The sequence below is a fragment of the Rhineura floridana genome, chromosome 13 (assembly GCF_030035675.1).
Source record: "Rhineura floridana isolate rRhiFlo1 chromosome 13, rRhiFlo1.hap2, whole genome shotgun sequence".
NCBI lineage: Eukaryota > Metazoa > Chordata > Lepidosauria > Squamata > Rhineuridae > Rhineura > Rhineura floridana.
Window position 1 is genome coordinate 38,607,470 of NC_084492.1, and position 23,898 is coordinate 38,631,367.

A 23,898-nucleotide genomic window follows, 5' to 3' on the forward strand; every position below is an offset into this window, starting at 1 on the left:
TTCAACTGCATAGTGTAAAGCCCATACCAAGTCTAGCAACTACTTCATTACAGTAAGTGTTTGGTTTTTTTTTTTAATATGAAAACGATACCTTACAGATCGTTAGGACACAGTACTGCTCAGGGGTGGGGAAGGTGGTGGTAAGTTGGCACAGTTTTCTTACTGGAAAATATGAGTAATTAAGAACGATAATTAAAAAGAAACTGTCAAAAATCTTCAAGGTGCAGTTTAGCTAGGTCAGAGAGGGCATGTACATTTCTCTTTGCAAAAATAAAAATAAAACACTCTTTTGGCAAAATCTACAGTGGTCTGATAAAGGCAGCAACCTTCCAAATGCTACATGGCTGTTCTTAACACCATATTCTGGAAATGGCCGTCTGTCAAAACTGTGGCCTGCTTCATTCTTAACTTAATTTTTTTTTAAATGTATCATGTCTTAGGCTGGTTCCCAATTAAATGAAATCATTCGGGATTATATGTGCAAAATCTTCAGGAGGAGAAAAATGCTTCCTACAGTGTACTGCACCTTATGAATAAGACGTCTCTGGACTGAAGTTCACCTCTTCAAGTACTTTGCACAAAGCTGACAGAGACACCGTCTGAAAAGGGGCTGGGATTTGCAAGTATCCTTATAACCTCAGCACTTCTCCAATAAAGCATTTCCTCTTGACGCTTCGCTCTGCCCAAAGCGATTACAGTTTTAGTTCAGGAACATCATCAGCAACATCAAAGTTCTAGCATTTGCATGATAAATCAGGTGAATTAAAGTAGATTAGCAAGACACAAAGCAAAACTATTTCAGAGGCTGCAGTGCAAGTTCATTTAAGCTAGACAGAAATCACGCTACACAAACGAATTTAATCCTTTGCTAATTTCTCCCACCCACCCCCTTGCAAACCCCATGAAAGCAGCGAAGGATCACCATAAGTCACTTTCATAAATTACTCAGAAGTATCTCTTCTTAAAGGAATTTTAAAGCTAGTTAATTTCTGCCCAAACAGTTGGCTTAGGAGATTGTTCTGGGATTCAGCTGTCCTGAAATTGTGAGAGTCGGGCAGTTTAGCACCTTGGACAGCTCTGTGCCTGTTCAACGAGCCTGGCAGGGAGGTGGAGGGGTCTTTGGCTAAAAGAGGGTGGAAAGCCTTGCTGGCCAAAAGGTTCTTTTTGCGTTTCAGGTCTCCATTGGCACGGCGGATCGCCACCTTTTTCTGAAAGCATTGGTCAAGCACCATCTTTTTGAGCTGGTCGCCAGCCATGGACACCTTAAGTGTGGGGCTCAGTTTGTTGCACTGAGTGTCCCTCCTTCGAGGAGAAAGAGTGAAAGCATCACTGTTTGGCCAATCAGCCCTTTTGGAACCTCCAACGCCATCGCTCCTCCCAGGGCCCGGCATCCGGGCTTTCTTCTTCTTGTTCCTGTCCCCCTCAATGTTCTCACAGGAGGCAGAGTTTCCTTTGTGAGAGGATTTGTGTTCTCTCCGCTTTTTGGGGTGAACCTTGGCCAGCCCATTAGCACTCGGTCTCTCTGGGCATCTGCTCAGGTCAGAATGGTTGTGCTTCACCTGGGCGCTTCCTGCCTCACTTCGAAGGTGCCCACTGGCAGGCTTGACTGGGATGCTTCCTGTCTCTTTGGCGCCAGCACTGGTGCTGTTGTCTGTGGGGTAAGAAGGATCTATCTCGGGGAGGGCCTTGTCTTTTAAGGGTGGTGGCTGCTGAGTTTCCTCTGTGTTGCCCAGGGAGCAATGGAGAGCAGGTTCAATCTCGGCACAGGTCTGGACTCCTGTGACCTTCCTTGAAGGCATCTCTTTGGCAGACTGGTTTAGGGTGGGTGGGGATGGCTTGTCCTTCAGTAGGAACGTGTGGAAGGTCACTTCAGGTAAATACAACTTGGGGGCACTTTCCTGAGGAGCCATTTCATGTGGATTAGGATAGCTGCTCCACTGTGTTTTAGGAGACCCCTTGCACTCTGGGGCCTCAAGATCTGGAGCAGAAAGATTCGGCATCTTGCTCAAAGGCTCTGCTTGGAAATATGGGCTGTTCCACATCCCCATGGCTTGTTCCATTTTGCCAGCAGAGATGACTTTTTCTGGGGCAACCGCTTCCTCGTTGTGCTTCTCAGAGGCCTGAGGTGCTCCTGTTTGTTTATGGGCTAAGCTGACGACATTCAGGCTAACTGCATCAGGAGAGTCTACGGAGGGAGGCAGAGTCTCGCCCAGGGAGTCTCCTTTCACCAGCTGCCCCACGGACACTGCAGCGATGAGCCTGAGTTCTGGCCCCCTTGTTTCATCCTGGGGAGCAAGAGGAGGAGGTGGAGGCAAACAATCAAATGGGTTTTTTGTAACTTCAGCCAGGGGACTAGAGAAGTTCCCTACCAGCTCTTCAGTTTTTACAGAGGTCTGGGGTCGAGGTGTTGTGGCCACATTGGCTACTATGGACAGAGGCTCACTAGGAGACAGCAGAGGTTCATCCCCTAGTTGAGGGGCACAGGTACAGCCTGAGCGAGCAGGTGAACATGGTGCAAGCAAGCTGTTGTAGTGGGCAACCTTCTTCTTTTTGGCTGTTGGAGCATCTTCCCTTGGGCATCCCTCCTCGTTGACTTTCTTATCCCTCTCCTTAGCAGAGGGTCTTGGCCGCATCCCTCCTCGGAACCGAAACGTCTTGCTGCTCCCCACCAGGTGCTTCTCCATGTGCCTGTCATATTGCTCTTTCTTGGAGAAGGTGTAGTTACAGGTGCTGCAGATGAAAGACTTCTTGATGACATGCATGACATCCGCACAAAGCTCACAGGCATAAAGGGTGGTGTGCTTGATGTCCATTTCCTCAGCTGCTCCGTGCTCTTGACTGAGGTGGCTCCGGAGCTCTTTGGTCTCCTGGTAGAACATCGGGCACTTGTGACACAAGTAGATCTTCTGCAAGCTGTGTACTACGAGATGGCGCTGGAGTTTGAAGGGTTTGGGGAACTGCTTCCCACAGTGATGGCAATCTCGCGAGGGATCTTTGCATTCAGGATGCATGGGGGCCAGCTTAGGAGCCCCTTCAGCTTTGGAAGCAGGGTTGGGAGATGAGGCAAGTGCTTTTGGGGAGCCAATGGGTGGCTTGATCCGGAGTGGAATCTCCAAGGTGTCCTTGGTGGCGGTCACTTCTTGCCCTCCTTGGTGAGGCTCCTTGAGGCTTTTGCTCTCTTTGCAAGCAGGTGCTGCTTTGCTGCCAGGCTCAGCATGCTTGATGGATTTCCGACACATGATAGAGTTCAAGAAGTGGGTGACAGCAGCATCATCGCTGCTGAAACAGCTGGACAATCCCAAAACCGATTTTTGAGCCTGGCCTTTCCGGGCAAACTGAGTGGCGTGTTCACGCAAGTGTTCATTGTACATCCAGACATCAGAGATTTCCTTCAGGCACATGCCACAGGCCCAAAGGCCTGCTTTGTTTTTGGCATGCTTCTCCTTTAAATGGTCCCTCAGCTGCTCCCTGGAGCTGAACTTCCTCTGGACACACATGTAGCACGTTGGTGGAGGGGAAGGGTTGTGGCTGAGCTTGTGGAAGTCCAGCTCTCCTAATGTAAGGAACCACTGGAAACACACTTTGCACTTGTATTGCTTGTCTTTAGCCTTGATATTCAGGTCACTGCGGTTTTTCCCCTGCTTTCCTTCCCCTAGCTTATTTTTGATGGGTCTGCCTTGAAGGGCTGATGACATTGGCTTGAACCCTACAGTGCATTTGTCATCGGTGCAACTAAGATTATCTTCCCCAATGCCGTAGAAGCACACATCTCTCATCTCAAACTTTGCACTCAACATCTCCACATCAATTGTCTGAAATTCAGGTGAGCCAGGATTTTCATTCATTCTAGTGTCATAGGATTCTTCTTCCAGGTCAGGAGGTTCTGGACTGCCTGCCATTGCTGAATGCCCATTAGTGAGCTCTGTGGATGGGTTGAGCAATGTTCCATCTGGGGAAATGCTTTCTGCCTTCTTCTCAAGACCACCCCAGCTGCTCAAGCTTGGAAGAGCCTCCATTGGGCTCCTTTGACACAGGAGGCTTACTGTGCCATCATTCTTCAAATCAGTCCTTTCTTCCCTGTGCCTGGGATCGTCTGACTGCAGAACCGTGTTTTTGGCAGAGCCAGAAGTAACATCACACACCATTGCTTTGTTGCCATGACACATGTTGAGCGTCAGAGCATCATCGATGGAGATGGTGTCGTACTCGCAAGGATCCTCCCTGGTGACACAGAAAGAGCTGGTTTCTCCAAGATCTGAAGCCATCCGGGTTGTAAAAACACTCGGTGTGCCTTCCAGCCTGGAGTTTGTCTCTGCAACAGGTTTAGGTTTCTTGGTCCGCTTTCCATACACTCGTGTGCATTTCCGACGAGCAAACTGGTCGTTCCTGGGGAAAAGTTGGGAAAATGTAGAGTCGTCATCAAACAAACTCTGCAGGTCTGGCCCTGCGGCATCATCATCATTGCCATGAGATCCGTTCCTTGGCTGAAGTTCTTCCTTCCTCAACGGCTTGGACTCCACAGGACAAGGGACGCCATTGGAACCTTTTTCTGATATTTCAGGGAAGTCCTTTTCAGCTGCTCCATCATGGCAAGACTGTTGGGGGCTGCTGGGACTTGGTGTAGATATCGACAGGTTATTTTGATTTCTGCAGCTCATCTCTTTGAGAGGACTCTCTTTGGAGGATTCAGCTTCTTCCATGCTGGTGCCATCATCCAGTTCTTCACAGACATTGCTCAACCCTTCCTCAACTTGTTTCGAGTACCTCCTTGCCCAACTCTCTTGCATGGGTCGCTTTCCTTCTGACCCTGGATTTGCTATCTGCTCTTTACAGCTCCCTGCATTCTGAGGAGGCTCTTGTCCAGCCATCTCTTTGGCTGGTAATGCGCTTTCCTCAACTTCTTCTGAGTCCTTGACTGTCAGGGGGTGGGGTGGCAAAGCTGACTGTGCCCTGGCCTGCTTTTCTGTTGAGGCGGAGGTGCTCTCCAGCACCAGGGTGAGGTCGACAGTGCTGGGGGTCACCGTGGAGCAAAGCTCAGGGGTCTCATTCTCTAGGCGAGACGAGCTGGTGATCTCATTTGGAACCATTTTTGCTTTTCTTGTTTTCTTCAGTTTCTTCCTGGCAAAACTGTCCAACCCATCAACTCCAGCCTCTTTGCCTTTCCCTCCCTCGTGTGGTTCTGTTCTAGAGCTGGGTGCTGACTTGTCCAATCTCTCTGCCTCTGAGCTCATGGACTTTGCTTTCGTGTCTTTATTTGGGCCACCTGTACTTTGGAGTTCATGGGTTATGTCCAGTGAAGTCACACTTAAGCCACTGAGCACCTTGCTAACACCTTCTTGGATCTGTCGGCTGGGCTCCTTTCTTTGGCTCCTGTAGGATTTGGGGAATGGTTGGCCAACCGCGTGTGAGCTCCCTGCTCTCTCTTTGATGGAGGCCCTGCTGTTTCTTTGAGAGATTTGCTTGCTTGTCTTGAGTGCTTTTTCCAGTGGAGTACAATTCAGGTCTGGCAATGGAGTGCTGTCCTTTTTCTCCTGATGTTTCACAGCTTTGTGTCTCATCAACCCAATTTTGGATCTACAAGGAACTGAGCAGATATCACAGGTGACTTGCAGCCCTTTCCCCTTCTTTTCTTTTGATTGCCTGGCCTTAGAATCATCGCTTAGATTTCCATGCTTGCTCTCTTCTTGCTCTATGCAGCTAGAATGTCCCTCCATATTCTGATTCCATCCAGAGTCTTCAGAATCATTGCCTCTGCTCTCTACGTCTTGTGAAGCCTTCCCAGGCCCAGCTTCTGCAGGTTTTGGAAACTGACTAGCACTGGGGTGAAGTTCACCAACATTAGCTTTTTCTGGGAGGTTGGCAGCTGTCATCTCTTGAACATGAACATCTTTGCTAAAGATCCCTGGCTGAGTTCGATCTTTACTGTCTTTCTGGGGGAAACTTTCAGCCTCCTTTGTCCCCTGGGGCTTTGATATTAACTTCAGATTTTTATTAGTTCTTGTGTTTGTAAACTGAGCAGAATCTGTCTCTGATGGAGGCTGGTCAAGCATGATGCCTTGTAGAAACATTGACTGAGAACTGACGATCACATCCTTCACAGAGCACATGCCACTGTCTTCATGACCTGGAAATTTGGGTAATCCTTTGGGGACATCCTTATTTTTAAAAGGTAGCATGCTGGGGGATCTGCAGTTGTTAGCTTGTAATTTCAAGGACTTTTCAGCCTGCATAGGAGGAGCTGCTAGGTAACCAGAGCACAAGGAAGAGGCAGATTGCATAGGAAAAACATTTTCTGGTTCTGCTGAGTCACTGGTGGTATCTTCTGCAAAATGCTGTTGCATGTTGCCAAGCATATCCGATGGCAAAGGAGAAGTGGCACCACAAGGGCTTGTGATGGATAAGAATTGCATGGGATTTCCAACAACACTCTTCTCAGCACTAGAGGAGTGCCTGCAAGCAAGAAGGAGAGTGTGCTGGCCCTCAGAAACAGTCAGACTCTCTCCAGATGGTGGCACTCCAAAGTCAGAGGGTGTTGCACTTCCTTTGTCACTTTTCTGTACTTCTTTCGGATCAGCAAATGTGACTTCCAGAGAGAAACCATTCCGAGAAGCTTCTACACAATGACTGGCTTGCTTCTCCAAGCTCTGATCTCCTGCTGAAACTGGGTCAGTTTCCAAACAAAAGTCTGTCCCATGCAAGGGATAATCATCCCGGTCTTGATTTTCAGGTGGGCTGCTGGGAGCCAAAGACATGCGATGCTGCAACTGATCTCTGCCCTCTTCTGTCTGGTGGGCTTTTGCAGTACACAATGCCTGATCCTCACAGCAGGCTTCACCCCAAGCAGTACAGTGGGCCACAAGTCCTTTGAGCATGGCTGGCAAAGCACCACTTGGCATTTCCTTCTCAGATGATCCAGGGCTTAAAGGGGATTTTCTGTGGTTCCTAAATGCCAAGGTCGTTTTTTGCTGATCTTCCTCCACCTCTCCTGTAACTTGACCCCCTCGTGTTCCCTCCTCGTTTAGCAATGAGGTCACCATTGAGTTGCTGAATGGTGAGAGGCGACTGTGCTCTGGGGTAATGCCATCTGCACACAGATTAATGTTGCCTACCACCTCTGAACATTCACCCTTTAAGTGCTGCTCGTGTTCCTCTGCAATGAGATTGAGTCGTTCAGGGCTCTGAAGTGCCAATTGCTCTGTAGCACAGGGAGACCTTTCACCAAGTTGCTCTGCCTGGTGACCTGGCTCCAAAAACAGTTCAGCTGGATCAGATGACTTGGTCATGCTCTCAGATTCCTCTGCCTGGGATCCCTTCCTTTCCTCCACTGTGGGGCTTGCCTCACTTGGAACAATGCCCATAGATGCCTCTTCCTGTTCAGGCTGCATGTTGACACTTGTGGGCAAGTGGGTGGTGGGGTGAAGAGGTGGGAAACATGGCATCAGCAAGTCATCCTCATTATTTTTGGCAGTCCTGGCCACAAACAACTGCAGCTGCTGTAATGGGTTGCCTGCCTTCTCTCTGGGAGCTGAAACGTCTTCTGCATCTCCATCCATCTTCTTGGAAAACGTCAATGTGTCAAAAACCAGAGTTTTCCCACCACCAGCCTTATTGTGTAGGGCTGAGATGCGGCAAACAATTTGACTATCCTTTTCTAGAAGTGCAGATCCATCTTCATCCCTTTGGAAGGGTGTGGCATTTTCCAGCATTTCAGGTGACCTGGTCGTAGGTCTGGGACTTGCTTCTGGGTCCTTGATGCTTTCAGCACTAGAGAGCAAATTGCCACTGGACTCTTGACCACCAGCACCTTGTAGGCCAAATTCTGGCTTTAGACATAGAACCTGCTGGCTGTACGATTCCAATTCCTCAGCACCATCAAATGTTTTTCCCTTTGGTGGCAGTTCAGGGATCACATCCCCTCTCAGTGGCAAAGGTTCTGGTGTATGTAACTCAGCGGCCTCCAGAGTTTTAGGGAACAAGGGATCCAAGCTTTGTATCAAATGATCTGTGTAGCTTGGAACCCCTAAATTGTCAGAGACATCTGAAAGACATGTATCTGGTATGATTCTTGTAGATTTGGCCCTCATCTCACTGAAGTCATCTTCCCCAGAGATTTCAACATTCTTCAGATTTTCGTGAAGCTTGTCTTGGTCTTCCTTGGAGCTAAAAGGACCTACCAGAATCAGATCAGTGGCAGATGGTGCGTGCATGGTGGATTGGTGGAGTGGGCTGAAGGGTGCTGGACTTGGCCAAGGGTCTCTGGGGCTTCCGTACTTGCTGTCTAAAGATGCAAGCAGAGTTTTCTCATTCCCTGAGTTTTCACAGGCACAGGCTTTTGTGGAAAGAAGGCTTGCATTCTGAAACTCAGCCTCCATTAGGAACAACTGTTTCCCATCTCCTTCCTGATCCAGGGTTAAGAGGGAAAACTGGCAGGTGGTTTCTGTCTTTTCGGTGCCAGTGTGCTGTTTGGGGCCTTGGTGTTCATCAGATGCCTCCGTGTTAAGTTTGCTTGTTTGCAGCTGACTTTCCAGCTCAGTGACTAACCTTTTGATCTCAAGCTCATCATCTGATATACCGCTCATGTAAGTCATGTTGTAATCAGCAATCCTTTCGGACAAAGGCATTTGGTTGATCTCAACAGAGTAACTCTTTCCTACTGGTTTTTCAATAGGGAGGCTATGAAACTGGGCAATGTCTTCTGGTAAAACTGAGGGCACTTCCTCCATCAGATTCCAGTCCTTCTCTTCCAGGAATGAAGAATACTGCTGGTCAAAGGATATAATTTTGCTGAGCTGATGGTCGGCGCACTCAAAGGCAACGTAATTGTCCTTGCTTGAAGGTACGCCATCATACAAGCTGGCATCAAACTCAGCTACGGGGAGCTCTCCAAATACTGATGAAGAATCAAAGCGGAGAGGTGAGGAGACTTTGCTTTGTTCATGGTTATTGGCTTCATACGGGGCGAGCTCGGCATGCTTCTGTTTGAACAAGCTGAGGTCCATGCCTCCCTGGCACAAGAACACATTGCTGCTGTGTGGTGGTTCAATGGCCGGGGCACCTGGGAAGAGGCCTGATGACTCACAGCTGTTGGATAACTCTTTGCAGTCATAAAATGTGTCAGCAGCATCAGCAAGTGCACCAGCCCCTTTCCCGGCTATCTCTATGCCAACAGGATTGTCTCTGAAACCGCTGGCTGGAGCCATGAATTCCTTCTGCTTCTTCAAACACTTGATGCCTGCTTGTTTGTAGCTCGCACTCTTATCGCTGGGGATGCTCTGGTTACCAATGGAGGATGGGCCACTGAGTTCTTCCGCATGGTATTTCAAGGCCTCTCTGTCACAGGCAGCAAACTGGTGCCAGCACGGACTCATCCCCAGGGCACACTGTTCGACAATTTTTGGGGTAGCCCTTGGCTTATCACTGTTACTGCCGGAGCACCTGTGAGACAGTTCTGCACCTTCGACAGCAAAGAGAAGGGCGGGGCTCTGGCCAAGCAGGCCGTCACTGTGATGTGTCTTCCCTTTGGTCAGCAGCAAACCTTTGCCTTCGTTTGTGTAAGGGGCCGGGGAGATGCTTGGGCTGCCCCTCTGATGTGCCTTGAAACCTGCTGGCTGAACCATGGGTGAGTCGACCCTGCATGGCTCTCTGGGCAACTCAGAGCTCACTTGATGGCTTCTTTTCCCTACTGCTTCTTCCCCAGGAGTGTTTGGTCGTTCCCTTGGAAGCAGTGCAGCAGGCAAGGGCCTCTTCCCCGGTTCGCTTTCCATCTCAGTGTCTGAATCAGCCCTCTCGGGGCTTTGGGGGCTATTGCTCATCTCACTGGACAGGCTGGTGCTCTGGCAGCTGCTGGTGGAAGAGCAGCCGCACCTCCGCCGCACTCTGGCCACGCAGTCGTCTTTCCTTCCCGGCTCTTGGCTTTGGGGTTCCTCTCGGCCTCTCCTCTGGCCATATCTCCCCGCCGGCTCCTTGTCCTTCTCCTTTCCGCCTCTCCCTTGGCGCCTCCGACTGAGGCTGTTCCTCAGCCGCCCACTGAATCGCACCCCCAGCTTCCTCCTGCAGTACCGCTTGGCATACTCCACCCGCTCATCATCAGACTCTGAGATGTATTCGTACTCACCAAACTTGCTGTCCTTGGCTTCGGGAAGCCGCCGGTCAGCCAGCAAGGAGAGTGGCACGGCTTTGCTGCTCTTGGTATGCAGTTTGTGGAGCTTATTCTTCTGCTGGACAATTTTATGGATCAGCTCTTTGCTCCAGGTGCTACTCCGCAGCTTCCGCTTCTTTGCATCTTTTGCAGAGAGAGCGCTGCTGCCGCTCGCTGGGGAAGAGGCACAGTTCACACCCTTGGGCTGCTTCAGCTCTGACATGGCTTTGGCTACCTCCTTCACAGGCAGAAAGGAACGCCTGCAGTCCTTCCTTCCAGTCTTCACTTGGGCACTGGCATCGGCGTGTGCCCTGTTGCAGACTGCTGGGTCGGCAACTTTATTCTGAGCCAATTCCCTGCGGCTCTGTGTTTCGAGCCTTTCTCCTCCCTGCTCTGGAAACCAGCTCGCCCCTCTCGCTTTATGCCCCTGTTGCTTCTCTGATGTTTTCCTTTTTGCCAGATCACTGCCAGGGTGAACATCGTAGCAGCTCAACATTTTCACATTCTCATTCAACCCTGGCTGCGGCTTTGCTTTCTTCCCTGAAGCCAAGCTTTCTTTTGCTTTGTAAGTGGTCCCACCGCTGGTGCCCTTCACAGAGGTCAGTTCTTCATCAGCAAACACATCAATGAAGCTGCTGTCAATCTCAGGGTTATCTGACTGGTACCCGAGTCCATTCAGAGCTTCTGTGATCAAACTGTCCAGCTTGGCGTCATCAATCTCCAAGTCGGAAGCGCTAAGTGGCAAGGGGTTTGCGGCCAGGCCATTGAGCTGGTTCACTTTTAGAGGGTCATCCTTGGCTTCTCCTTTACCTTCTCCATCTACTGTGAAATCAACCGCCTTGTTCAAAGCAAGCAGCTGCAAATGAGGGTCCGGAGGCAGCGGGAGCCCCAGACCAGCTGGTGTATGCTTTGCGGACTCAGAAGTCTCCTGATGCTGCTTCCTGATCTCTGCACCCCGGGAAGAGCCTTTTGACGGACCCTGGAGAGCTGCATGAGAGCTGCAGAACTGTCGGTGCTCCAAGAAGGAGGAGAGATTGCTGAAGTTTTGGTCACATTGCTTGCAGGTCAGGAACACGTCCAGCTGGTCAAGGCTTGCACTGCTCAGCGAGCTGGCCAGGAGGTGATGTGAGGAATAAGGTGGCGGAGGCAGCTCAGCCTCAAAGCCCACCTCCAAGTATCCTTTGGAGGCATCCACGTCTGGCTTGTGGAAGTGGCTGTCCACAGGGATGCCTTTGTAAAGGAGCTCATCTTTTGGGACATCTTGAGAGAGGTGAAAGGCCTTGAAAGAGTCTGCTGTCGCATAGTGGATTGCACTGGAGCCCAGTGTCTCTGAGGCATGGAAGGGCTTGTTGGCATTCTTTGAGTGGCACTCATGGTGAAAGAAGGGGGATGTGGTCAACACAATGCCATCTTCAAAAGTGTGGCTGTTTGGGCTGCTAGGTGTGGGTGAGAGGGATGAGCAAGTGCTGCTGCTGGTGGGGTTGGGGGCAGGCGATGGGAGAGGGGAATCATTCGGGGATGCAGCCAAGGCTGATGGTGGCAACACCAAAGCTGGGTTGGAAGAGAGACGAGAGGATGTTGGTGGCACGGCTTGGCTCACATTGAAGAAGATGGACTTGGCCCTGGAACTACACACGGCAGGAAGCTCGGCGTCCTTTGCCCCTTCAAAGCTGAAAACGTTGGCCGAAGTGCAGTTCTGTGGGACCGGATTATGCCGCTGTATAATGGCTCCCTCCCCAGTTAGCAGGGCTTTACTGGGATAGCCAGGGGTGGCGTTTTTCTGCACCTTGCTGCTTCCATCCCACTCTGACACCCCAAGGAGGAAAGGCAGCTTCTTCCTCGACAGCTTGATTAGATCCTGGCTGTGCATCGAGGTGAGGCCCAACTGCTGCCAGGTCTTCTTCACCTGCTGCCTCTGTTCTGCCACTGCATGGCACCCAAATGAGAGCTGGTTCCCAGCAGAGCTTGGATACCCTGTTGAGCTTTGTTCCATGGGGGGATAAGTCTTTTTGCCTCCCTCCCAGGGCTGTAGGAGCCGGGGGTGGGCCTGAACAGGAGTGGGAAGGCTCTTCTCAAAAGGCACTGAGTTGGGGCTGACAGCGCTAGCTGGGGGATCACCATAACCCTTGTTCTGAAAGTGCACTTGCGGCAGAGAGACCTGTGGCATATTCCTTCTCACAGCACCGCCTGGATCCAGTATCCTTTGACTAGCTACATTGTCTTTTGATGAGGACTGCCTCTTACCAATTGGCTTTGGCAAATTAGAGACGTGTAAACTGGGTGGGAAAACACCTTGGTTTTCTTGGAAAGTGCTTGAGGCTTGGTCCATAGCACCAGAAGGAGAGATAGCACCATTATGGTCAGTGGAATGTTCGTTCCTTTCTTTGTAGAAAGACAAATGCGGGAGGAACTGAGCCGGCTGGGGAGACAACCCATAGACCCTGTTCTCTGGCCCCACACTGTCATAGGAGCCGCTGACAAGAGCGTCCTCTTTCCAGTCCCTGGAGGAAGGATGGAAGGCAAAAGCACCATGGGAAGCCTGACTGGTGGCCAGCGACACATCTATGTAATCTTGAGCGTGCACCTCGACTTGAAAAGGATCTGTAACGGAGCTGTGCAAGGTCTGGAAGGGGTACTGAAATGACAGTGGCCCCAAGCAGTGCACATTTGATTTGCTGCTTTCAGGTAACAAGGGGCAAGGTTTGGGGGAAGAGAATCCATTGTTAGCACCTGGGAGGCTTTTCTCCGGAAAAGGCCACGAGCTATTCCCATTACCCTGGAACTCCAAATAATGCAACTGCCCGTTGGCGGCAGAATTTTCATGCGGAATGCCAGCTGGTGGCTGAACCTTCATATGGTGGTTTGGGCATGTGGTTGATGTTGGGGAGGTAAAGCTGGTGGGGATATGGCTTGAGGTGGTCTCTGGAAAACAGCGGGCAAAGCCAAGATCTTCCTGTTGCAGTTCCACTTCTCTCTCAGGGATGCTGGGAACATGGAACCTGTAGGTCCCTGAGATGGGTCCTCGGCCAGCTTCGACCTTCTTGGGTGGCGTGACCTTCTGCTGGGGGTAAGCAATGCCAATGGTGGGCCTTGGCCTGGCATTGCCAATAGTCAGCCGATAGAGCTGCTGGTGGCCTCGCTCACCTTTCCCAGATCGCTTGCTCTTTTCCCTTGCTCGGCTTTTCCCAGTGGGGGACTGGGGGCTTCCTTTGACAGTGCCCCAAGGACCATCACTGAGAAATCTGGCCCTGTTATGGAGGGACTTGAAGTCTATTTTGCCTGCTTGCTGAGGCCGGATCACAGCTTCCCTTTGGTTCTGTGGTTCCTTGTCCTTGGTGCTGGTGAAGTTGGAGCCATTCTCAGCCTCATTGCGTAGACATGACTCTGAGCCATCAAGCAAACGACTGTTAAATTCACCCACGTCTTTCTTGCTGAATTGCTCAACGTTGATGTCTTTCTCACGGGCACTGGACTCAGTATCATTGGTGGCATAAACATGCTGTGTCTCTCCCATCATGGCACTAAGGAACCTGTGTCCCTCAGCTCCTCAGCACAAGAGGTCTCTGTTGCAAGCATCACCGGCGGCTGTGAGGCACCTCAACCTCTTGGACAGCTCCCAATTCCATCCTGGCTGCGGGACAGGACTTGGCTCGATGAGGGCTCATCTCAGAATTCCACATGAGACCTGCAAGAGAAAAAGGTTCAGGAGAAGGTCTGCAATCTTGAATTACAAAACTCAATTATGATATTTATTGACAAAACCTAAGGACCGGGCCGCTTCTTCTTCGTTGTTGAAAGGAATCAAAGAGAAAGGCCCCATCTGCACTATACATTTAAAGCATTCTTAGACCACTTTAACCATTCATGGCTTCCCCTCAAAGAATCCTGGGAACTGCAGTTTGTGAAGGGTGCTGAGAGTTGCTAGCAGAGGCCCTATTCCCTTCACAGAGCTCCAGTTCCCAAAGCGGTTTAACAAGCCATCCTTCTTCCCAGGGAACTCTTTTGGGAAGTGGCAAATACATTTTGAGACAAATGCACACATATAAAAATAAATACATAAATCAACAGAGCCATGGAGCCTTGTAGTGGAAAAGGAACTACAATTAAAGGACACAGGGGGTGGGGAACAGGTGGGAGGGCACAACTGCAAAGCAACAAAATGACTGGCATACACCTCAGTATTTCCCAATCTCTTCCAAAAAGTACATTTTTCCAGTTTGCACTCCTGAGTAAAAACAAAACAAACAACGGAGGGAAAAACTGCCAGGCAATTTTACTACCAGATCTGTGCAGCCGGTATCTTCGTGTACTTGTGTGGTTCAGGATTGTCCCCACACAGCTCAGATCATGTTGTCTCATAGGGCTACCGTGGGTGGGGAGAGATTATGTTTGCCCTTGAGGATATTCCCAATGAGCAAGAAAGCTGAGGATTCTGCTCACCTAGCCAGCTGCTTGTACTGCCTAGGGATAGGGAGAAATGCAGATTGGTTTGTATTTTAATTCAAATCGACCCAATTTGCACTTCCCAAAATAACGTGTGAACTGAAATGTAGTGAAATTTGCACTGTTCCAAATTTTGCAATGCCGTTCTCCAGCCAAACACGTCTATTATGGGGGGAATGTGCATTAAAATGCATGTTTGTGAAAACTGCATACAAAAATGCATGATATTAGAGGAAACTGCTTGCAAAAGTGTGTCTATTAAAGCAAAATGCCATCCCAAAATGGGCCCACTGGGAGAAGTGTGCCCTACACTGCACACAAAGTACCATGAGGACTTTTGAAATAAAACTGATGTGGAAATGTGGCAAAGTGAACTTAAGCTTGGTAAAAGGAGAAATGGACAGACTTGACCCTGGTTTACTCCCCTATTAGGCGAGGCTGGCCCCATTCCTGGGCAAGAACAGCAGGAAGAGGCGGCTGTTCCAGCACAAGTCTCTATGAGAAACTCACATTGTTTACAGGCCTTAAAGAAGAAGAAAGCCCACGCAGCAGCGAAAAGCCCCCACCCCCAAATCTCTCCAGCACTCCAAAGGTTATACGTAATTTACCTCTGGCTAAAGCCTCCTGAGGGTGTTATTTCTCTTGCCTGAAAATGCTATTTCTCTTAGCAGCAGCAGCAGATGACAGGAAAACCCCACCTATGGCTTATAATCTGGGGAAAGCTCTACCTTGTCACTTTGATTTCTTAAATCTGGCTCTCTGGATTTCTCCCCTCCGCCACCCAGGCCCTCTTTTGGGACCGATCATCACTTTATTTCCAGAAATTGCTGCTCTGTCCTTTCCTTCTGCTTGATCGCTGGCAGCTGAACGATAGCACAGACTCCACTGGTGGAAGGTCTTGTGGAGGAAGGGAAGAGCCTCTGAAGAGACCCATCCTGGCCCAGCAGCCTGTTCTCACAGGGACAAACCAGATGCCTCTGGGAAGCAGGATATGAGCACAATGGCTCCGTTAGGTCTGTGGGATTGTCCCAAATACATGTGCAAGACACCAACGGAAGGAAAGATGCATGAGACCCAAATGCACAAACCTGGACAGGAGGACTCAGAAGTGCACAGAAGATGGTTTATTCAAGTCTGTTGACTCATTTTTTAGTCTATTTCTGAGATGATGTAAGCGTTTTGGAGGGAGTCATTTGCCCTCTCCCCAAACCCATCCTCTATGCCAAGGTTAGCCAACCTAGTGCCTTCCAGATGTTGTTGGACTACAGCTCCCTCCATCCCCAGCCAGCATGGCCAATGGTGAGGGATGATGGCAGCTGTAGTCCAAAACATCTGGAGAGCATCATGTTGGCTATCTCTACTCTATGCACCTCTGAAGTCTCTCCTCTCTGTTCACAGACTTTCATGGATATGGACATCTGTGCATGTGGATCAACAAGACCTCAGGAAGGTCAGCTGAGCTGCTCAAGGGAAACCAGAACCTCCAAGTTGCTTGGAGTTCCCCCTTCAGGGGAAGGTTCAAAGCTCCATAGTAATTCACATGCTTTGGACGCAAAAGCCAAAATTCCAGGTTCAGTTCCCAGCATCTCCAGTTGAAAGTGTTCGGCAGCAGGAGATGGGAAAGAGCTCCTTCTGCCCGAGACCTTGAACAGCCTCTATTGGTCAGAGGTCAGTGGAAGGATTTCCACTTGCACAATGGGACTTTCCCCTCTTGCCTCCCTCATGTGTGCCCTGCACTCTCCCCAGATCTGCTCCAGAGGGCTGGGGAAAAACCCAGAACAAGTTTAGGGGACACACAGGGAGAGGAAAGGGGGAAAAGTCCCATTGCACAAGTGGGAATCCTTACGCTGACAGGACACTTACTTAGCATGATGTTGGATACAACCCATAGCAGAGGAGATGTATGGATCCAATGGGGAATAGCGTGGGGTAGGGAGGGGCGGCAGCGCTCACCTGACCTCCAGTCACCGTTGTCACTGCTTCTTACAGCATGGTGGAAGTACACAAGCAGAAGCGTCGGATTGGCTCTGACGGGGCGTTTGCACCATGCCAACCTCCCCACCCCCTCGCTCCCAGTAAGGTGCAGTAACACCAGTGACAGGAGGTCGGGTAAGTGCCCCCCTCACTGACCGCTACTGCCCAATGGCCTGACTCAGTGGAAGGGAGCTTCCTAGGTTCATATGAGGCAGTAACTTGTATTTGCACAGCACAGCCAGATGAGGGCCTTTGTCTCTACAGAACAGTCTTGGCCACAGCATTTAAAGACTTGTTTTTTATATACATACAAGTAAAATGAAAATGGACTGCCTTCAAGTCGATCCCGACTTATGGCTACCCTCTGAATAGGGTTTTCATTTCATTTTACCATTGCCTTCCTCTGAGGCTAGTCCTCCCCAGCTGGCTAGGCCTGCTCAGCTTGCCACAGCTGCACAAGCCAGCCCCTTCCTTGTCCACAACAGCCAGCTGGGGGGCAACCTGGCTGCTTGGGACTATGCAGCTTGCCCACGGCTGCACAGGTGGCAGGGCACGTCACCCCTGAGCCACTCCCTATGGGGGAGATCTTTAGCTGGCCCTTGACGCCCAGGAGACCCGAGCGGGGATTTGAACTCACAGACTCTGGACTCCCAGCCAGGCTGTCCTCCCCACTGGGCTAGACCAGCTGTATATATACAAGTAACCCCTCTAAAATGTCTTCTCTCTCTTTTGCTCCAGGCTCCTGTTAGCAATCCTGTGAGAGTCTCTGGCTTATTCTTCTGGCCCAGAAATGGTGCAAAGCAGGCCCTTGAAGAGGCCCTCGGAACGAACACTTTCAGCACATATTCTTCTCCCTTCAACTCAAGGGTCTGCTTTGGGTATCCCCAGGGCTGCTTGTATGCTGACATTCTGTTCAAGTAGAGAAAACCTGCAGAATATGGTTGCTGGGTTCAAAATTCAGCCGTCTGAGAATCTCAGCTTCTATTTAAGAAAATGTTTCTATCTGTTATGAATAGATGCAAAGCTAGGGTTAAAGGCATGTGGGCACTGCATGGTGAAATCTCAGAAGCCAAAGAGATGGCCAAGTAAGATTTCCAGCAGTCAGCGGTTTGGATCTGCCCACACACAAGCTTAACTTTGCAGTCTTAAGGTCTAGTAACTTTCAATAAAACAAACCAATAAAAACAACTTCTCAGGAATGCTAATTTTTGTGGCCAAAACTGTATTGTGAGCTCACATGTTGTGATGATGGAATGGAAGAATATAGGCAACTCGAGCCCACAGTAAAGTACTCAATCTTTCCTTTTAGCAAAAGTGCTGCAGCTGAAGGGGAAAGGCTATAGCTCTGTGGTAGCGCATCTTCTTTGCATGCAGAAGGTCTCAGGGTCAATCCCTGACATTTCCAGGTAGGGTTGGGAGGGACCCCTGTTTGAAGCCCTGGAGAGCTGCTGCCCGCCAGTGTAGACAATACTGAGCTGGTAGACCAATGAGCTGGCTCAGCTGGGTGTTTGACTGCTCCATCTGCCCCTCCCATGGGCTCAGCACTTGGGATGGAGTAATTTGATGCTAAGTTAAAGGGTGCCAAAGCAGCTTAATGTCTGACATTAGATCTGTTACTTCAGTGTATTCTCTGCAAAGATGGATGCTTGTTCCATCTCTCATTTTGAGATTCAAGGGGGGCATGTCTGGGCTGTCAAAATCTCCTTCTGGGCAAGTAGGCTGACGGATGGGTACTTCACCAGGGGATCTAACCTTGGCCACGCTCCTTCCTGCTTGCTATTTTCCCCGCTTGGGGACTAAAATGTTGCAGAAGGGTTGGCTGAGGTTGTGAGCCACTGAATCTTTGATCTGACCATTTTATCAGCCTGTCCATCAACCAGGCCCAGGCCTGATGCAGCCTTGACAGTCTCAAAAACATCCCTCCATGGTTTCACACTTGGCTAAGCAAAATAAATTCCAGCCTGACTGAGGGAGCTGAGAGGGTCCTACTGCTCCCCCCCTCAGCCAGCCACCGTTGGCACGCAGACCCTTCATTACGCAGGCTTGTAGGCTTTCACAACAATATGCTGCTTATGTGCCGAATGGAGACACAACGGGTAAGCCTGTTTACTGCTGCTGAACTCTGCAAAGGCTCCTTGCCAAGATAAAACAACCAAGGAGGCCAGAAGTAGTTACATTATCACAGTTGGACTCATTCAGCCACATAAAGGACTCATTTTGGAAGGATTTTTTTTAAGCCCTCTTTGGGGGGATTCAAGAAACTTGCAACATTGGCATGGCAGGGCCCACATAGAATCATAGAATAGTAGAGTTGGAAGGGGCCTATAAGGCCATCAAGTCCAACCCCATGGGCTGTTGCATTAGTGCCGGGTGCCGGGGTAAATAACCACTTGGATTCTAATGCAGGCTGTGGGTTCCGGACCCAATCAGGAATAGGTGCGGGGTGTGTGCACAGCAGAAACACTTTGGGAGAGATGACAACATCGGGAAAGTTCCTAGGTACAGTGGAACCATGAGGTTCAGCATCTTTGTCAAACCTGGACATGGGACACTGCCTTTTTGCCACAGGGATGGGGAGCACTTTTCAGCATGAGGGCCACATTCCCTTCTGGGCAACCTTCTGTGGGCTGCAGACCAGTGGTGGGGGGGGGGCAAGGCAAAAGGAGGTGGAACCATTAAGGTAAATGTTACTCTTGTATAGTAGGCCACTTTCTACACTCATTCACACATCCGTCTGTCCTCCATCCAGGAAAGAGAGAAGCATGATCAGAGTTCACGGCACAAACACCCCAGGAGAGGGCAACACAGGGCTGGTGACGGGTGTGGCTTGGAAGTGTGTGTGGGGGGGAGAGTACTGAGGGCCAGATAGAGAGGCCTGGAGGGCCACATTTGGCCCCTGGGCCTGGGGATCGCCACCCCTGGAACAGAATCAAGAGTGGGAGGCAGGAAACTTCAGCTGCCTTTATATTTTCAAAGCTCATGGGCCTAATGGTCTCCTTCGACTTGCCATCCGAGAAGGGTTTTCTCCACCAGAAACTGGAACCTGCCAAACCTTCTGCAGGTGCTTTGTTGTCCACTTCAGATGGTGGAGGGATGTAGAGGAGAGCCTTCGATGATGAACACAGGGCCCAGGCAGGCTTGTACCTACTAGTAAGCCATGGACCCTTCCCTAGACAACTGTGTGTTTTGCGAGAGGGATGCAAGGAAGGTTCCACCTTCTCAGCAAAGTCTGTGGCGAGCCAGGCCTGCATCTTAGAACTGGAACTCTTTGTATAAGCCCCAGAACCTGTCTAAAATGGCAATATTCATCCCTGGAATAAATAATGCAACCCTCCTGATTAAAGAGCACCTGAACGTGGACAGAGTGCCTCTCACTACTACTATATGTTTCAGAATAGAGAGGAAGGCCCCCTGTCTGAAAAGATGCAGCTAGCACCATTCCTGAGCCTCCAGACATTGGCAGTTTCCTGCTGGATTCATGCTCTCTAACCCACTTTACTGGTGGTGTGCTCACATTCACGGAAACCTGTGATTTGTCTCCATTGTAATAACCACCTACAGTTCTCAGGAATATAGGAAGCAGTCTTAGACCAGGTGACACTAATTGGCCATCTAGTCCAGAACTCTGGCCGGCAGCAGCTCTCCAGGGCCTAAGGCATTTCCTGCCACTTGATACCTGATATCCTGTGGTCTGGCAATGCCAGGGATTTGACCATGGAACCTTCTGCCTGTAAAGCAGGCCGCCCTGGGCTCCTGCTGGGAGGAAGGGTGGGATATAAATCAAATAATAAATAAATTTTAAAAATAAAGCCAGTGCTTTGCCGTTGAGCTAGATTTCCTCTCCTTCCTGGTTATAAGAGGCCTGAACTACAGTTTCTGAGGCAGACCTATGATTTGTCACCTAAGTTGGTCAAGATAATTCTGTGAATTGGATCCTGGAAAGACCCATTTTGCAGGACTGAAAACAGCAAAAAGAATCTTGTGGCACCTTAAAGGCTAGCAGACTGATTGTGGCGTAAGTATCACCACCAACATTTTGTTTAGTTGCAGCAGACTAAACACACCCACTGCTCTGGAATTTGGAAAAAGTCCAGTAGCTGGGTGGACGTATCCTGACATCCATAGATGCAAGTGTGGGCACTTTTAGAATGATTCCCAAATGCTCCCTATAGATAACTATTCCAGTTGGGGCCCTTAGCCAGCATAAGAGCATCGGAACACAAGAAGAGGTTGGTAGATCAGGCCCAAGGGGGCCCATCTAGTCCAGCATCCTGTTCTCACAGTGGCCAACCAGATGCCCATTATGGGAAGCCCCCAAGCAGGACCTGAGCGCAAGAGCGCTCTCCCCTCCTGAGGTTTCCAGCAACTGGTATTCGGAAGCAGACTGCCTCTGGCTATGGTGGCAGAGCAGAGCCATCATGGCTAGTAGCCATTGGTAGCCTTATCCTCCATGGCTTTGTCTCATCTTCACGTAAAGCCAGCTGAGTTGGTGGCCGTCACTGCCTCTTGTGGGAGCAAATTCCATAGGTTAACTATGCGCTGCGTGAAGGACTTTCTTTTGTCTGCCCTGAATCCTCCAACATTCAGCTTCATTGGAGGTCCACAAGTTCTAGTGTTATGAGAGAGGGAGAAAAACATTTCTCTATCTGCTTTCTCAATGCCATGCATAATTTTATAAACTTCTATCGTGTCGCCTCTGACTCGCCTTTTCTCCAAACTAAAAAGCCCCAAATGATGCAACCTTTCCTCATTGCAACCTTATATATGTGTGCAATTTTATTGTAGCCGCCCTGAGTGCCCTATTGTAGGGTAGAAGGGCGGGATAGAAATATGTTAAATAAATAAAATAAATAAATAGGGGAGTCGCTCCATCCTCTTGGTCATTCTGGTTGCCCTATTCCGAACCTTTTCTAACTCTACAATATTCTTTTTGAGGTGAGCCGACCAGAACTGCACACAGTACAGTAGGGCCCTGCTTTACCGCGCTTCGCTTTACAGTGCATTGCTAATGCAGCAGTCTCAATTAGACGCAATTAGACTAAAGCCCCACTCATACAGCGCTTGTTCCGCTTTTACGGTGGTTTTTGGGTGTTGCACACCATTCAATGAGTTCCACTTTTCAGCAGTTTTCGCCTTCCAGTGGGAGTCCCACCATATGGGCCCTACTGTATTCCAAATGCAGCTGCAGCATAGATTTACACAACAGCATTTTCACATAATGGACAATTTCTTTTCAGTACCTTTCCTAATGATCCCTAGTATGGAATTTGCCTTTTTCATAGCGGCTGCACACTGGGTCGACATCTTCATCAAACTTTCCACTGCAAATTGGGGTAAGATGGGGAAACACTTCTGCCATCCGGGTAAAAAGGCACTCAGTGCCTTTTCAAAACAGGAAAAACAGCACCACTTAGAAGAGTAACCACTGAAATAAAAGCTGCCTCTGGCTCCTTCTGAAGCAAAACGTTTGGCTACCGTTGTGAAAAATAATTTCCTCTTGTGAAGTATTTACCACAACTACTCCCTTCAAACCCTGGACAGTTTTAAAAAAATCTGTTTCTCCTTTAATAGGCTCTAAAGGGTTGTGTTTTTTTTTAGGGGAAGTGGAATGGCCCAAGGCAACTGACTACTTGGATTAAGGCCAAGGCCTGGTGATGGCACAATGGGATTGTCTTGGGGAAGGGCTGTACTTCAATGGTAGAGCATGCAAAAGGCCCCGGATTCAATGCCTGGCGTCTCCAGGTAGAGCTGGGAAAGATCCCCCTTCTGAAACCCAGGCAAGCTGCTGCTAGTCAGTGTAGACAATGCTAGGCTAGATGGGCCAATGGTCTGACTCTATATAAGACAGATTCCGATGCTTCCTATCCGAGAAGAGCCAGAGCCTTTGGCAGAGAATACATTTTCCACCCAGAAGCTCCTTGGTTTAATTCCTGGCATATCCAGGCAGGGATGGGATAGGTTCTCTGTCTCAGCCCTAGAGAGCTGCTGCCAGCCAGGGTAGTAGTGTCAACAATACTGAGCTAGATGGACCAAAGGTGTAATTCTGCATAAGGCAGTGTCCTATGTTCCCTATATTGTTCTTACTGTAATTCAATGGTAAAGCCAGTTTGATCCCTAGTGTCTCCAGGTGGAACTGAGAAAGATCTCTGCCTGAAAACCTGGACAGCTGCTGCCAGCCAGGGTAGTCAATGCTGTGCCATATGGGCCAATGGATGGTCTGACTTGGTATGAAACAGTGTCCTATGCTCCTTTGGGTAGGAGATTGCTGGGTGCAAGGAGGGGAGAGAGACAGAGATTGCTCCAGTCTGCTGAGCGATTTCCCCCCCTACAGCTCAGCACCTTTGCCATAAAAACAAGCACCCCCTGGCCCCGCCTTGTTCAACCGGCCATACCTTGGAAAACGTCCGTCACTCAGCTCTTGCTGGGTCTCAGCTTAACTTCCCATGAAAGATGAATTTCTTGGCTGCAAAGAAAGTGAAAACTATGTCAGGCATTTTCGTTTGGCTCGGCCTCTGCAGCCTTTGCACCATAAAGCACAAACACGTTCAAGCACCTCGCCAGAGTCAGACGTGAAGGGTGCGTTCTCCCTCGACTGTGCTCCCTGACGTGCACGTACAGATGCACTCGGCTGCCAGCTCTGAGTGACTCGGCTGACCTGGCTTCCAGCATGTGTTCCACACGGCAGGTCAGAGATGCTGGCTACCAGCTTCCCCCTTGAATCTGAAGCATCGATTGACACTTCAGAGGGTCTGTTCTCAGCCCTGGCAAGGGACTCCCGAAGAGCTTGACACCTGAATCCCAAAGTCTTGTGAGGGAAACAAGATAGCCATTGCAGTCGCAGCTCCAAGGAAGGGACCTGCTCCTGAGGCGGGCCGGCCCATTTCAGCCTCTCCTGTTTCCAGCCCCAAGTTCAGTTCTGCACTGTTTTGTAGCAGTTTGAGGGTTAGGGTTTTTTTAAAGTCTTTATGACATTTTTCAGTTTCTTAGTGTGCATTTCTCCTAATATACATAACATAATGTTATGACATAAACTGCCATCAGCAGCAGCAGCAGAAGCCCAGGACCACCAGCTGAGCGAGCCCGAGGACATGGGGAGGAAGACAATATTGAACCAGCAAACAGCTTCGCTGTAATAAATGCCTGTTGCCCTTCTGCCTCTTGGGAACTGCCGCCCCCGCTAACACCACCTCCTCTTTCTGGCGGTGCAGATAATGATAATGTTGTTTCTATTTAATTTAATTTTTGTATATTGTATTGTTTATATTGTATATTATTATATTTTTATACCTGTGTTTATTTTTCTTGTAAGCCGCCTTGAGGGCCTTTGGCCAAAAGGTGGGGTA

At 49.7% G+C, this 23,898-nt stretch overlaps 1 protein-coding gene across 1 annotated transcript; it reads right to left on the reverse strand.

The window, feature by feature from the left end:
• Positions 1 to 933: 933 nt before the first annotated feature.
• ZNF469 (zinc finger protein 469) lies at positions 934 to 23,020 on the reverse strand. Its single transcript, XM_061594284.1, has 2 exons — positions 22,948 to 23,020; positions 934 to 13,823 (listed from the first exon to the last, which is right to left on the reverse strand). Exon 2 carries the CDS (start codon positions 13,653 to 13,655, stop codon positions 942 to 944), a length of 12,714 nt encoding a protein of 4,237 aa, XP_061450268.1. The 5' UTR covers positions 13,656 to 13,823; positions 22,948 to 23,020; the 3' UTR covers positions 934 to 941.
• Between the last annotated feature and the right edge of the window lie 878 nt (positions 23,021 to 23,898).

What these genes read in the sequence shown, in the direction of transcription:
- ZNF469 (XM_061594284.1), bottom strand. Translation starts at nt 13,655, where the DNA reads ATGATGGGAGAGACACAGCATGTTTATGCCACCAATGATACTGAGTCC.